This window comes from Anopheles moucheti, chromosome 3, assembly GCF_943734755.1.
Source record: "Anopheles moucheti chromosome 3, idAnoMoucSN_F20_07, whole genome shotgun sequence".
NCBI classification, from domain to species: domain Eukaryota; kingdom Metazoa; phylum Arthropoda; class Insecta; order Diptera; family Culicidae; genus Anopheles; species Anopheles moucheti.
In genome coordinates this window covers 65,646,765-65,659,852 of record NC_069141.1, presented here as the reverse complement: position 1 = coordinate 65,659,852, position 13,088 = coordinate 65,646,765, and the positions used below count along the sequence as shown (strand labels likewise).

Below are 13,088 nucleotides of genomic sequence, written 5' to 3'. Positions count from 1 at the left end.
GATGGTGTACAAGGAGATGAAGAGGCAGGTTATTGCTTACGCTACGCGTTTATATCGTACAATCTTTATTACTTCCAAGTGTTATTACACTACCATACTCCGGTTCATACCCGGTTCCAGTCGTTTATTGCACTTCCTGACGTGATTAATATCTTCCTGGTCGTTGCATTCGCCTGCTCTTCTGTCCCTTATGGTTTGCATTCTTCCATTTCCCTCGTTTTCACAACGTTCACAAGTGTTGCTCCACCGTACCAACGGACAAGGATGATCGGTTTTCAATGTCATCGCTGCCATAGCCCCCAAATGGGAACCGGTTCGATCGGGGCGATCTCGTTCTTCTCCCTGATCCGGATCCTAGAGGTAGCAATATACGAGATCTGCAGCGCACGGTAAGTAATTCAGCCACATTGCAGCTGTGAATGTCTAACGTCCATTTCAACGGACTTCGGGGGGCTAGTTCTTACTAACATGTTGGCCATACACTCTGCTTTCGTAATGCGTTTTACGATATCGTTTCACTCTCGTTTCGTTATGAAATGGAGTAACATTCGAGTCGGCTACATTGCTACTGGTTCGTCGTTATTTTTTTTTTAAGCGACTTCAAACCGCTCGGTTCGGTTTCGGTGTATTCCACGCATTGGCAGGCAATTTTTACTTCATCAGTCTCGAGCTGTTGATAAACCTTATAGCTAATGAGTACGACTAACATATTCTTTCCAGTCACAATTTCGCTATCTTTCTCTAATTAAACACCCAGCAGCTGGCTGGTGTCACGTACATGGAAGCTTAATGTCTAATGCTTGTTTGAATTTCTACCCATGCTTGTTTCACTTTTTCGGCCACGTTAAAGCCAACATGTTTCACGGTTAAACTAAAGCGTACGTTTGTGTTGTCGTAATCACAGCAAGGGCAGCTTTAAACAAAACAAAACCCATGGCCAGCAACACATCATCGAAAACAACGGCCTATCAAGAGTGTCACTTTCGAATTAATTTACGTGTTATGCTTATGGAACAGTCCAAAACTAAAAGAAAAACAAAAACACTTTGCCCCCATGTGGGGGGGTTGGTGAAGGAGTATGGAGACATTTCTTAAGCTTCACGACACGAAATTCCAGCAAACGTTGCACGTACGCACGCCGGTCAGCAACGATACAACCCCGTGGTGTGTGGAAATTGCATCATGAAACACTCTCTTTTCCATCCCTCTCTCTCTCTCCCTTCCTCTCTCTGTTAAACACATACACGCATACATATTGGATGTCATAAGGAAGCACCACACTCACACTGTGTTGGGAAAGCACGAAACAATCACACTTTAAATGTGGCCCGCAACGAGCGTAAGAAGCCACGAAATTGTGTGGATCTGTCGATCTGGCCGCGTCTGTAACGCAAATTTGCTACACATGCACGCAACTCAGCAGCCTGGGCTCCCGGACAAGATGGCCTTGACGATGATCATGCAGATGCGCTTGAGGCGTTGCGCTTCCTCGCGCTGCTCGAGCCGATCGCGCAGCGGGAGCGTTAGGAACCTAACGATCTGCACCAGATAGATGAAGAACACCAGCGTCACGAACTGCCGTGAGGGCGAAAAGAGGGACAATAAAGTAAATCTTTCCGAGCTAGAAAATCTGAACAGCAACCGGAGCTGGGTGGAACACTTACAAAACTTTTTCACCAGCAGATCGAAGGAACCGTCCACGATTGCGTCTGGGTTGAGTCCGTCGGAAGGTTCGGACTGGTAGGGCAACCCGATCAAGCTGCCGTTGACCTCGGTGAACTCGACCGACGACTGGGTTGCGTTGACCAGTCCATCTACCACGGCAACCATCATCTGATGTTAGGGTGGAACGAAGAAAAAAACGAAAGAAAAACGATTCAGTTTATGAACGATTTCCCATCAGATGTCTTGAGCTCACTAATGTCCGGAGAATTATTACACTTACCGAGCACATATCGCGGGTGCACATGATTTACGTGGTCTCAGCTTTAACCCAAACTCACGATCAAACGTTTCACAAACTTGCACAGCAAGAACGACCACGCAAACGGTCGATCCGCGAAGAACTGATGGTGAACCGCGAAAAAGCGCAACACTGAACCATGTGCGCCATGCTCACTTGGACTGTGTGAGTGTTTCGTGCGTGTTGTGTGTCTCGTTTCTTCACATTCGTACCGACTCTCTCTTTATCTCTCTCTTTTTACTTCAACACCACTCGTGTGATAGGTAACATGGTGACGACCTTGACAGTTTATTGGGACTACTGGCCAGCGCGAAACGCTGGTAACTTGAGCGTAAGTGACAGGAAACTTTTAAATGTTAGTAAGCGGCACGAGAGTGAACGGGTCCGAAAGTAAACGATCGTAGAATGGGAAAGAAAACAGCAACAAATCGGCAACAGACGGTAACGTAGACAGAAAACTCACCTTAGTGGACAGCCGACTAGATTTAGTAGTACAATGAAGCGAAAGAGACGATGCAACGGAGTGAGCGAGAAAGCACCAGCTAACAGCTGATGAATGTGTATCGCACGAAACCAGTGTTGAATGTACACCACTACGAACAAACGTGCGACGATCGCGCACTTCAATGCATCGGTGCATTCTTGCACTCAAGCGGGAGACTTGAGCACTCCCCACCACCCCGCTGGGGGGCTGGTTTTTGTTTTCCCAGGCCAGCGCGCCGTTAGTACGGGGTGGACAAGCACTCGAACGCTTGTTAGCACAGTTACGGTTGCGACATTGTTTCTGGTGGGCATTAATGTGGTGCTAACGAAAAATATTCTTGCGCGCGCAAAAAACGAAAGATTGGCATTAAGCGACGAACCTCGCCATGCGTGACGTCAATATGATATTTGCTCCAGGGCGCTAAACGTTAGCACTCTTACTAAATCATGCGATTGGGGACATCGATTTGATCGATCGTGGGGATTCACACAGCAAACTGGAATCGGGCTTAGTTAGAGCCTTTCCTTCAGTGGCTGAGGAGTGAGCGAAACTAAGCCACGATATTCGTATTCCAGCAAGGAATTTTTCGTCTTGTGGCGTTTATGGCTTTCACATCTTTACCAGCATGAAGAAACTTTTCCTTTTTATTTTGCTGAGCTTTGGGAAAATTGTTGGCCCATAAATTGTGAAGGAAGACACATCACAGTTGAGTCACCCAAAACTCGATGCAACTTTAGCCACGGAAATGGGCGCTTTATCAAAGCGTTGCATAATACACCGTTCACAATTCGCAACCGAAAGCCCAAAGGTTGAATAAACCGACCTGCGTCGAAAGTGTGAAATGTTTTGCGCTAATAGTGTGATCGGGGTGTTTTTTACCCCTGTTCGGATTCACCCCCTGTTGAGCGTGTGTGAACATCGCTTCGTACGAATGAATGAAGATCACTTGTCGATGGCGATCGAATTGTGCTACTCGCCGTACCTGTTGCATTGCGGTTTTGTTTTTGTTACCATTCGTTGAAAATTTACTTAGACCTTTCCGCACACTGGCTGCACCCTTTTGCCTTTGCTCAATGACTGCCTTTGCTGGATGGGTCCGCGCGAGTAGCGGTTGATGTTGATCGTGCGTAATTGTCTGTATGCATTAGCAGGCATTTGTTTGCACACTGTTTTTTCAAGGCTACCCGCTCTGCTGTGTATTGAGCGTCCCGATACTTAAATCGAGCTAAATTAATGAAATTTAAACGCTTAAAGAAAACTCTAAACACTTCTCCGTAGTTTAAGTCGTTCACCACGGCATTGATATTCAATCGCTTTCTGACCTCCACGTTGCCTGCCGGCCCAACCGGAAGATCCGCTTTCAAATCTCGATGTCCTTTCCTTCATAGCGCTTGACCGACTCGCAGCGCTTCGGTTAGAAATGGTGCTTTAGTTTGAATAAATTTCCCCCAAAAAAAAAATGGTTGTTGTGTAGTTGAAAGACGATCCCCTTCTGCTCCTCATCTAATGGCATCCGGTTTATGGTTTCTTTCTATTGGGTGAATGTGAAGGACTCTTGCTATAAAGTTTTACTCGGTAAAGCTATTCTCGCACATATATTTATTTTTAAACCGTTTTGCTTCGACCAATTTTGCGCTCGATCACTTCGCTTAATATTCGGGTTTGTTTTAGTTGTTGTTCCAACTCGCTTTAGCATTTCCCCATATCACATATCACATCTTGATCGTTGCATCTTCACCGTGCACCAAAACACGGTGCTTTCGATATGCAAATGAGGATGTTTTCGACAATGTCACATTCGATGCAACCCGCCGCCGAAAAACCCTAAAGCAGGCCAGTTTTATCACCCACCGGCACATCACACCCGACCGTGCCTTTTCAAGGTCTGTCGCTCGCGGTAAGAAAGCTCAAGGACGCATTGACACACGCGGATTACATAATCGAAATGGAATAAATTATGCTCGAACCAGATTATCGCCGTACGCATTGCCAAGCGCGGCTCTGACAGGAGGAAAGATCTAGTGGATTACCCTTTTTGATTGAAGAATACACACCCTCTCCATAGCGCACGTCCTCATCTAACCTTCACCCAATCGCTAGCGGTTTATTATTTGCTTCGAGATGTTTTCTATGAGGTTCAAATAATAACGTCGTTCGCACAAACGACCCGAGTTCAACCAACTCCAGTTGACACGTTTCGATTGCATTAGATCCGTCGAAATACGGATCGAAAATATGCAAAAAGCCTCAGAGTTTTACGAAAAGAAAAAACTAGTTTTTTGACTGACCCTCCTCGGTCAACCTACTTCGTTTATCTTGTGTGGCGACGGTGTCAACGGAGTGGCGTCAGTGCGGTGCGATCATCGGAACGAAAACTTTGCCCCATACGCCAAGAAGATGTGCATCGCGATTCGTGGGGTGAGTTAATTTGATAGATTTCCATTTCACCACCATGCGACCTCACCTATTGCCCGCAGCTGCCAGTCACACACGACAACATCATAATGTTAACAATGCTTTACAACAACAAAAAAAGAGAAACCCCTCCCGGAGAGGTCTCAGGTCAATAATTTTACGTACGTAAGTTCCGATTTATCAGGAACCTTCGATCGGTGGCGCGGTGCAGCGAGCGATCTTGAAGCCACCGACCGTGCGCACGGAGCGTACGTTGTGCAGTTTGGTAATGGTCCATCATTGGCGGCGAGCCAAACCAACAAACAGCATGAGTGCTCTCCAATGCAAATCGCTATGGGTGCGATGAGACTGCCAATTAACGGATCGCACCAGGGCAAAGCGCACGCTTCGGGATGCTTCTTGCACCACACACTTGCGGGACGTGCTTTTCGGCTGATTCAGGTTAAGTATCCTTCTAAGCAATAGTTACCGATTGTTACAAAGGCAGGTCCTTCATCTGCCATTGCCCAATGCTACCCTCTCGATCAGAATGTATACAGTGCATTGGGAGGTTGACGAGGAGAATTTGGCAAATGAACGTGATGAACCACGTGCTGCTTATGCTTCCAAAAGGGCAATGCGCTGACGCGCCCCGACTTCCAAGGTCGAGCAACACTTTCGACCAAAGCTTCTTATGTTTCATCCGTCTTATCAACATAACGCTAATGGGTCTTCTGGTCGAGGACGCGTTCGATCGATCCACCCAGTGTGTGAACGATCGTTTTCAGGTCATTGCGATACGCAGCGCTCCTACCGAACCGTTCCAGTTTGCAATCGTAGTAGGTGACGTTTTGAAATCGAGCCACCTAGTAGTTTTCCCAAACTGAATTAGCATTGAAGTATTCCAGCCAACCGCATAAACACGCATCTAAAACAATCAAATAGCCTTCACGCCGGCAGTTCCTTGTTGTTCGAATTCGCCCTAGTTGTGGACGATCGATTTGCGACCGACCGAAAACATAGTCCGCGAACGCCTAATGCACGCCTGTTCGATTCGGGCACCGGCAAATCGTCGATTAGTCCCCACCATTGGCAAACCTATTGGATCCGTGCCGAAATTGGGCGCCGTGCGCTTCACGGTGCCGCTATTTGAAGGATCCTCGAACCATCGGGCGGTGCACGAACCATCGGCGATAAGATGATGCTGCGTGGCGTCGTATAAAAAGCTACATTGATGTCCAAGCTCGGGTCAGTCGGTCGCAACAGCACGGCACGGTGATTTGTGTACGGTGGTGATCTTCTGCTTCATTCGTGTCAGGTTTTCGGTTTGTTTAGGCAAGCGTACTCAGTAGTCGCAGTGGACATAATCGCTTGAGTGTTTAGCGTGGTGAATACAGGTGTTTAACGCTGCATTCGTGTGCATTCGGGGTTGTTTGTTGAAGTGCTAGCGAAGGACATTACAAAGGAAAACACAAAGATGAAACTATTCGGTAGCAGCAGCACCTTGCTTCTGATCCTGATTATCGGGCTGGTGTGGAGTGAACAGCTGGAAGATGACAGTGACACCAACGATCTGGAAACGGCAGAATCTGCCTTCCATATTGATCCAAAGACTGGTAGGGATGGCAACGCATCCACATCTGGCTCTATTTTACAATCACTTCTCTCTATTCTGCAGTGATCTTTACCGGTCTGGCGGGCATTGGTGCGCTGGTGGTGAAGGGTATTGCCCTCGGCATCGGGGGCGGTAAGCTGCTCTTCCTGGCCAAACACGCCGGTAACTCGCACAACTCCGGCTGGGACAGCTCATCCTCCAAATCCTACTCATCCCACCCGTCCTACCCGACGTACAAGTCGTACTCCAGCAGCCATGCATCCTCGGACGAGGTGAAGTCGACGTCCTACAGCGGCAGCCTGAAGGTGTCCGGTTCGCTAACGCCGGTGAGTTCCCAATCGTCGTCCGGCGCTACAGACTCGTCCACGTCCGCACCATCCAAGACGAGCCTCTCGCTTGACGATGTTGATGATCCACTGCCTGAAAACTGAGTTTCAAAATTTCAGGTCTATTAGCGTAGCGGTGATGGCGAAGGCGCCTAAATGCTTCTAGTACTCGTTCGGGACGTAGCGTTGTTGAGGCTGAGTATCATTTTGGCGTACAGTGTGCAAAATTCTGGAGAGGAGATAGCAGGAAGGGATAGAGAGATTTGTTTCTCCGTGAGAGCAGGATCAGGCATGCATCCAAAAGCCTAAACCAAACTAAATGTATTCGCAGGAAGGGATATGTGTGTTTTTTTTCCTTTATATTTTGTGTTAAAGCTTACTATTTGGGGTACCTACAGCACGTATTTATAAGCGTTCATCGACCATATTGTGATACTTTGCTCATCAGAATAAACCGGTTTCCATTATACTATAAAGCGCAGTTGCGTTCGATTCACTCTTTCCGAATCCTTCCAATGGTACTCTGCCGTATTATACGCCTACGTCTAAGGCTTAACCTTCAGAAAGCTTCAGAACCGGGTTTGGTTAAATAACGGCCCATTCCTGAAGTCAACCGTAGCAGACCGAGGCGGACAGGGGTGTCTCCTCGAGGTGAAGGTTACGTTCGCACTTCGCAGAGTTTGTGCAGGAAATTAACACCGAAAAATTGCATCAGTGCCTCTTTATTAGTAACACACCTAAAAAAATCTACGCTACGCTCCATTGCCCTTCGGCACGTGTTTGTTTCCTATTTTCAAACGTTCGTCAACTAGTTGACAATGCGCATGGATGTCTTTTTGTTTTTTTTTTGGTTTTCGTTTACAATCAAAAGCCTCCATCGGCTCAAACTACTTTCAAACCTTCTCAAACTAATTTCGTATTTACGAGACTAATTCCAGAACGTTTGGGGTTTGATTGTTTAATTACACGCGCAAAAAATAAACCAATTGTTTTTCAGGGTTGTTTCTAGGTTCTTCTACTCTATCGCCTATTATTGACTTAAATTGACACAGCACTTGATTTGTTCTGTTACGATTCTTTCCCATCTTGTTTTTTGTGTTGTCCTAATGTGCAATCTTGTTCCTAATGACGCAATTTGAATGTGCGTTGTGGTCCGTTTCCGTTCATATTCTATGCTCTGTTATGAATATCATTGCTTCATTTGTAAATGACCTTCAAGCATCCATCTCATCAGTAATACCACCAGTTGGAGTAATAGTAGGGACTATACCACCGATACCTTGGATAGTACGAATAGTATACGCCAGGATAATACACCGGCCGGTAGTAGCTGTAGGTGTACGACGCTGACTGCTGCAATTCGTCGGACACCTTCATGCTTTCCCTTTCCGTGATGGGGCTGGTTTCGCGTAAGATCTTCACCGGCGGTTGTGGTGGTGTGTTATAGATCGACGGTATTGGTTCCTTATCCGTGTCGGGCTGCGTTACGTCCGGTTGCTCAAGTGGCTGCTGACGGGTGACTTCGCACGCGACGGTTAGCAGATAAATCAATATGAAAAGACGATACTGCAAAAAAACAAAAATAACAGCAACCAGTTACAAATGTTGCCTAACGTTTTTGCGTTTCATCTTACAATTCCGTGAGGCATGTTGCAACGTTAACTTCCCGGCGGCACCTCTTCCAAGCGCTTGAAAGTCCCAATTTCAACTGATGCACTTTTCCGTTACTACAATTTATTCAGATCGAGGTTGAATATTATTCTTTTACAAGTACAAGGTGGTGTGATCGGTATACGGTAAATTAAAAAAGCAACAACACAATACACTATTGTTTGCTGTGCATTAATTGTCTTCCGGTGGAAGTGTTACTCCGAACGTTTGAAAAAACGAATTCTAAACGAATCACCCTTTATAGCAAAGGTGTCAAACGTTTGTTATTTAGTTTTGTTGCCCGATCATACTACAATTTTTTAGAGAGAGAGAGCTACTATAAATAGAGAAGCTAGTTTTAAAAATACTTTCCATTAACATTACATTACTAACATTAGTAAAAGTGTAATAAAAATTTTAATTTTTAATTTAATTATTTTGTTCACTCTTGCGCTTTTTTGACGTTGAAAGATTGTAATTTCAACCATCGTATGCATTAATTTCTTTTTAATAATTCAAATTTCCAAATTATCATGCTTCACGCAATCAACCCTGTAGAATTACAACTGTTCGATGTTTTCGATGTTTATAAGCGCCTAAGTTGTATGCAAACCGCTAAACAGTGCACAATTGCGATTTTCTCGCACACGGAACTGCAGGCTGTGTTTGGATACTGAGTTCTATTTTTTATTTATTTTATCTCATCCTGACGGCTTTTGCCGTATTATCAACAACGTTGTGTTGGGTTTGTTTTTTTTTTACAAAGTCTACAAGATTTTTCCTCCTCACATATGGGCATATCGGTAGTATTGGTTGTTGGTTGTATGTCGTTTGGGTGAGTTGCATAATGAATGAGCTTTTATGAATTTTTGTGCCTGTGGTTAGGAACACCTTTATAATTTTTTTATACCAGTGAAGAACTTAGAGTAGTGATAGTAAGAAATCATTTCAATATGTACTTTAGGTATTTAATTTATTTATTTATTTAATTTAATTAATTTATTTAATAATTTCATCAACGATCATGTATCGGCTTCCTTTTAATATTTTACTTTAAAAGCTTTTTTGATTTCCACGACCTTCAAAGGCTTCCGATATAGAAAATTTAGACTCGATCGATATTCAAAGCTTTTCTTTGAACTTCAAACTTAGGCTTACTTAGACAAGTTACTGTCTAAGCTATCAGCAAAGAATAAAGTGCTATCGTCTCTGCATAATATTTGCCGTGAAAGTTACATCGTTAAGAAACCATTTTAAGGTGTTTCACCTTACCGCTAAAAGCATCTAAAAATAAACCTCCCGATCGATCGTTCATGGCGATACTTTCGAAATACCCTTTAAATTTCCATTTACGCTCTATGTTTTAATGTCGTTTGATGCTCTACCGACTGATCGCAACTTTAATCGTTCTGTTATTATGTCCCCTGTAAAGAAATTATTTTTCATGAACGTCTCTCAAACGAGCGAATCAGGGCGTGTACCAAACAACCGATCAGCTCCGTTCGCGTGCGGCTCCATCGTTTGTTTAGCATAAATCTGCATGATGTTACATACAAATTGAAACGGAACAGAATCGCACGCGCAGCTGAACATGGTAATTTAAAGATGCTACCTAATTTTACGTCTGGCCACTTGCCGAATGTGTCACAACTGCTAATTGACGATCTACTCTCCGACGTGTGACATTTAGTTTGGTCCAATTTAAGTAAGAACTTAACAATATTCTATCATTGGTTGAATTCACAGTAATCTATTCACAGTAGTTTGTCACAATTTACATCAATTTGAATCATGCCCTATGGGGATTGTGAATGTAAGCTGGGATCATTGATTTTATTACCAAAGCGCTATGATTCTTCAGACAGTACGCACTAAAAATATATAGCTCAGATCATTACCAATAGCTGCCTACCGTTTCCATTCAGTGGCGTTGTCCCACGTGTCCCACGCCAGAACTTCTTCTTCAGCTCCTACCCTAATCCATCGATACAGTTCGGCCCTTCTGCTTTGTGAACTATCCCGCAATCTACATGGACGCTCGGTTTTGCGTCACTAAACCAGTTCCATCGACGACTCGATTGTAAAAAGCGACCTAAAAGCCCCAAAAATCTTTACGGCAACCTTTCCGGGGCACGGATCAAGTATTGCCGTTCGAAAATACGAAACCAGTCTCAGTGCAGTGTGAGCGCACGGTTCGATCTACGAACATTAATTTTCCTTTTCCGCTCTCGTGCTCTCGTGCAGCAGTACCGATGCGTGTGAAGAAGTGGAGGAAGCTGGAAAGGGAGTTCCCAGTTCCCCGGGAGGATGTTATATCCCTCAGGGCTGCTAAATAAAAATGAAGCAAATGACATCTTTTATTGCGATCTTTTTGTTATTTTGCGTTTCGCTCCGGGTGCACCAGTCGTGGCCATTTTTGGGGTCTCCATTGGTTCCGAATTCTCACACCGTTAACCCACCGTCACGCCAATATTGCTCCCGGTTTCTTCCGTCGGGTTCCCAAAGATCAACTTTTATTTACACCAGTTTGGCTCTATTGACGTCAATCGGCCGCTTGCCAGGGTGGCTTGGCCAGCGATCCAGGGCCGGGAGTTCCTGGGAGATGTTTTTTGAGAACATCGAAAAGATCTTCCCGATAGTGTAGTGGAGCTTCGTTTTCCGCTCTTGGTCCGCAGTGAGCGGTTGGAATGTGAAGTAGGGTATTTTTGGTTGAAATGTTTTCGAACTTGTGTACCCCACAAAGACTACCACGGTGTGGGAAAAGCAAGAAACCTTTAAACCATGTCCTCCGCACAAGATGACACTACGAAGTGAACTGATTGTGCTTATAATTGCAGCCACCACCGTAGCGATGTGGTCGATCACGACATAATAGAAAGTTCTCTTATCATGTGACTGTATAAAGTCTGTGGCCACCTCATTTGCGTTTGGTTCGATGCTGATCCGCTCATGCTAATTGAAGAAATCTAAATACCTCATTCGCGGCTAAAAAGACATACCTTCACCCTTACACGGCTCAGCAATAAACAAAATGGCGCTCGCAACATTCATGTTTGTTGTATTAGAGAAATGCGTACATGATTCGTTATATGTGGTAGTTATTATATATGCTATACTGGTGGTAGTGTATCAATATATGTATATATGTACCGCATACCACTACCAAACATAATCTCCCAAGTAAAATGACCGGGAATAAATGGTAGAGAAAATAGGCCTGGTATGGCTTGGCCATCCCTACCGAGGGACGGTCCCGTTCAGCATAGGGATACTGGGTCAGTATATGTGTTACTGGTCTGCGTAGTGGTTACGGAATATATAACAGTCCACTTGTACAGCTAATCATTTTTTCCTCAACCTTGGGTGAGGTAGCAAGTGCTAACGAAACGTCTAAAATCTATTTTTACAGACAGTTAATAATTGTTGCCAAAATCGTTCATAAAAAAAAACATTAAATTGATGTCAACCATACAAATGAATTAAGATTTTGCCAGTTTTCACTTGTATTAAAGAGCTTTACAAGAAATATCAGACATGTTTCGAACGTATTGTTTAAATATTTAAAGTTTTACAGTTCATAGACAACCAACAACCTTCTATTTTCAAGGAGAACCCTTTTTTAAATCACTTTTGATGAAGTTTATTCAAAATTATGAACAAATGTCTCTTGGCCATGCGTTAAAATTCTTACAGTGATAATATTAAAAGTGTGTTCAGCAAAAGTTATCAACAGCAGTGTGTAAAGTGTGCTCGATTCAGTAATTTATTATATAATAAATTGGATTTTGATGCTTCTGAGACTTTTTATACAAACGAGGAACAAATTGCTCTTAGTCACTTATTTAAATTCTTACAGTGATGATTGTATAAATATGTTCAGCGAAGGGCTTTCATCAAAAGTATCAACAGTGTGCTCAATGTAGTGAATCCAAGCGCTTACAGTGTATTGTGTACGTTGCAGAATATTCTTGCTCCGTAAATCAGGTTCTACAATTATCGAATTACTGTAGTGTTTTTGTATAAATTTAAGGAATCGCTAAATTCTTAAGAAACTCAAAAACTAAAACAGTAGAAAGTTACATAGTTATTTGGTATGAAAAAAAGATTTATTGTTTGCATTGTTTTCTGATCTTTTCTTCCAACGAGCGATATAAAATGATGATATAAAGTCATGTGCAGCATATTACAAATGATCGAAGCTGTTTCTCCGGTTGTTCTTCTCTTCACCAGTAGTGACCGTAGTGTCCGTAGTGGTACCGTGGGTAGTAGTAACTACCGTAGTAGTAGCGTGGATAGTATCTAGGATAGACGTGAATGTATTTACGATAGCCGAAGCCAAACGTTTCTGCTTTGTCCATATCGTCCAGTGTGTCCACTGCACGATCCATAGTTGCTGCGTCCGATTCGGTGTTTTCCGTGGCCACTGTAGCTGCAGCTGGTGCCTCGCGTTTGACCATTATTGCGCCGTGGTATACCGGATCATCAATTCCTCCCGGAAAGGCAGTAACTACCGCAAGGAAAGTGCACAAGCAAAGTAACTGCAGTCGAAGATAGAATAATTACAGTTTTTCAGATTGTTTACCCTGTGATGCACTGTGTCTTACCTTGAACATAGTGAGGTTGTGGTGTTGAACGTCAATGAAATGCGCACTGCTT

The 13,088-nt window shown here is 43.9% G+C and overlaps 3 protein-coding genes across 3 annotated transcripts; 1 reads left to right on the top strand and 2 right to left on the bottom strand.

Moving 5' to 3' along the window:
* The first annotated feature begins 6,318 nt into the window (after window positions 1-6,318).
* LOC128305088 (putative protein TPRXL) lies at window positions 6,319-6,887 on the top strand. Its single transcript, XM_053042381.1, has 2 exons — window positions 6,319-6,457; window positions 6,520-6,887. The coding sequence occupies exons 1-2, from the start codon at window positions 6,319-6,321 to the stop codon at window positions 6,885-6,887; spliced, it is 507 nt and encodes a 168-aa protein (XP_052898341.1).
* Window positions 6,888-7,488: 601 nt separating this feature from the next.
* LOC128304235 (uncharacterized) lies at window positions 7,489-8,481 on the bottom strand. The gene is made up of 2 exons (XM_053041395.1): window positions 8,417-8,481; window positions 7,489-8,348 (listed from the first exon to the last, which is right to left on the bottom strand). The coding sequence occupies exons 1-2, from the start codon at window positions 8,429-8,431 to the stop codon at window positions 8,013-8,015; spliced, it is 351 nt and encodes a 116-aa protein (XP_052897355.1). The 5' UTR covers window positions 8,432-8,481; the 3' UTR covers window positions 7,489-8,012.
* A 4,174-nt stretch (window positions 8,482-12,655) lies between these two features.
* Window positions 12,656-13,045, bottom strand: LOC128304885 (uncharacterized). Its single transcript, XM_053042129.1, has 2 exons — window positions 13,037-13,045; window positions 12,656-12,970 (listed from the first exon to the last, which is right to left on the bottom strand). The coding sequence occupies exons 1-2, from the start codon at window positions 13,043-13,045 to the stop codon at window positions 12,656-12,658; spliced, it is 324 nt and encodes a 107-aa protein (XP_052898089.1).
* Between the last annotated feature and the right edge of the window lie 43 nt (window positions 13,046-13,088).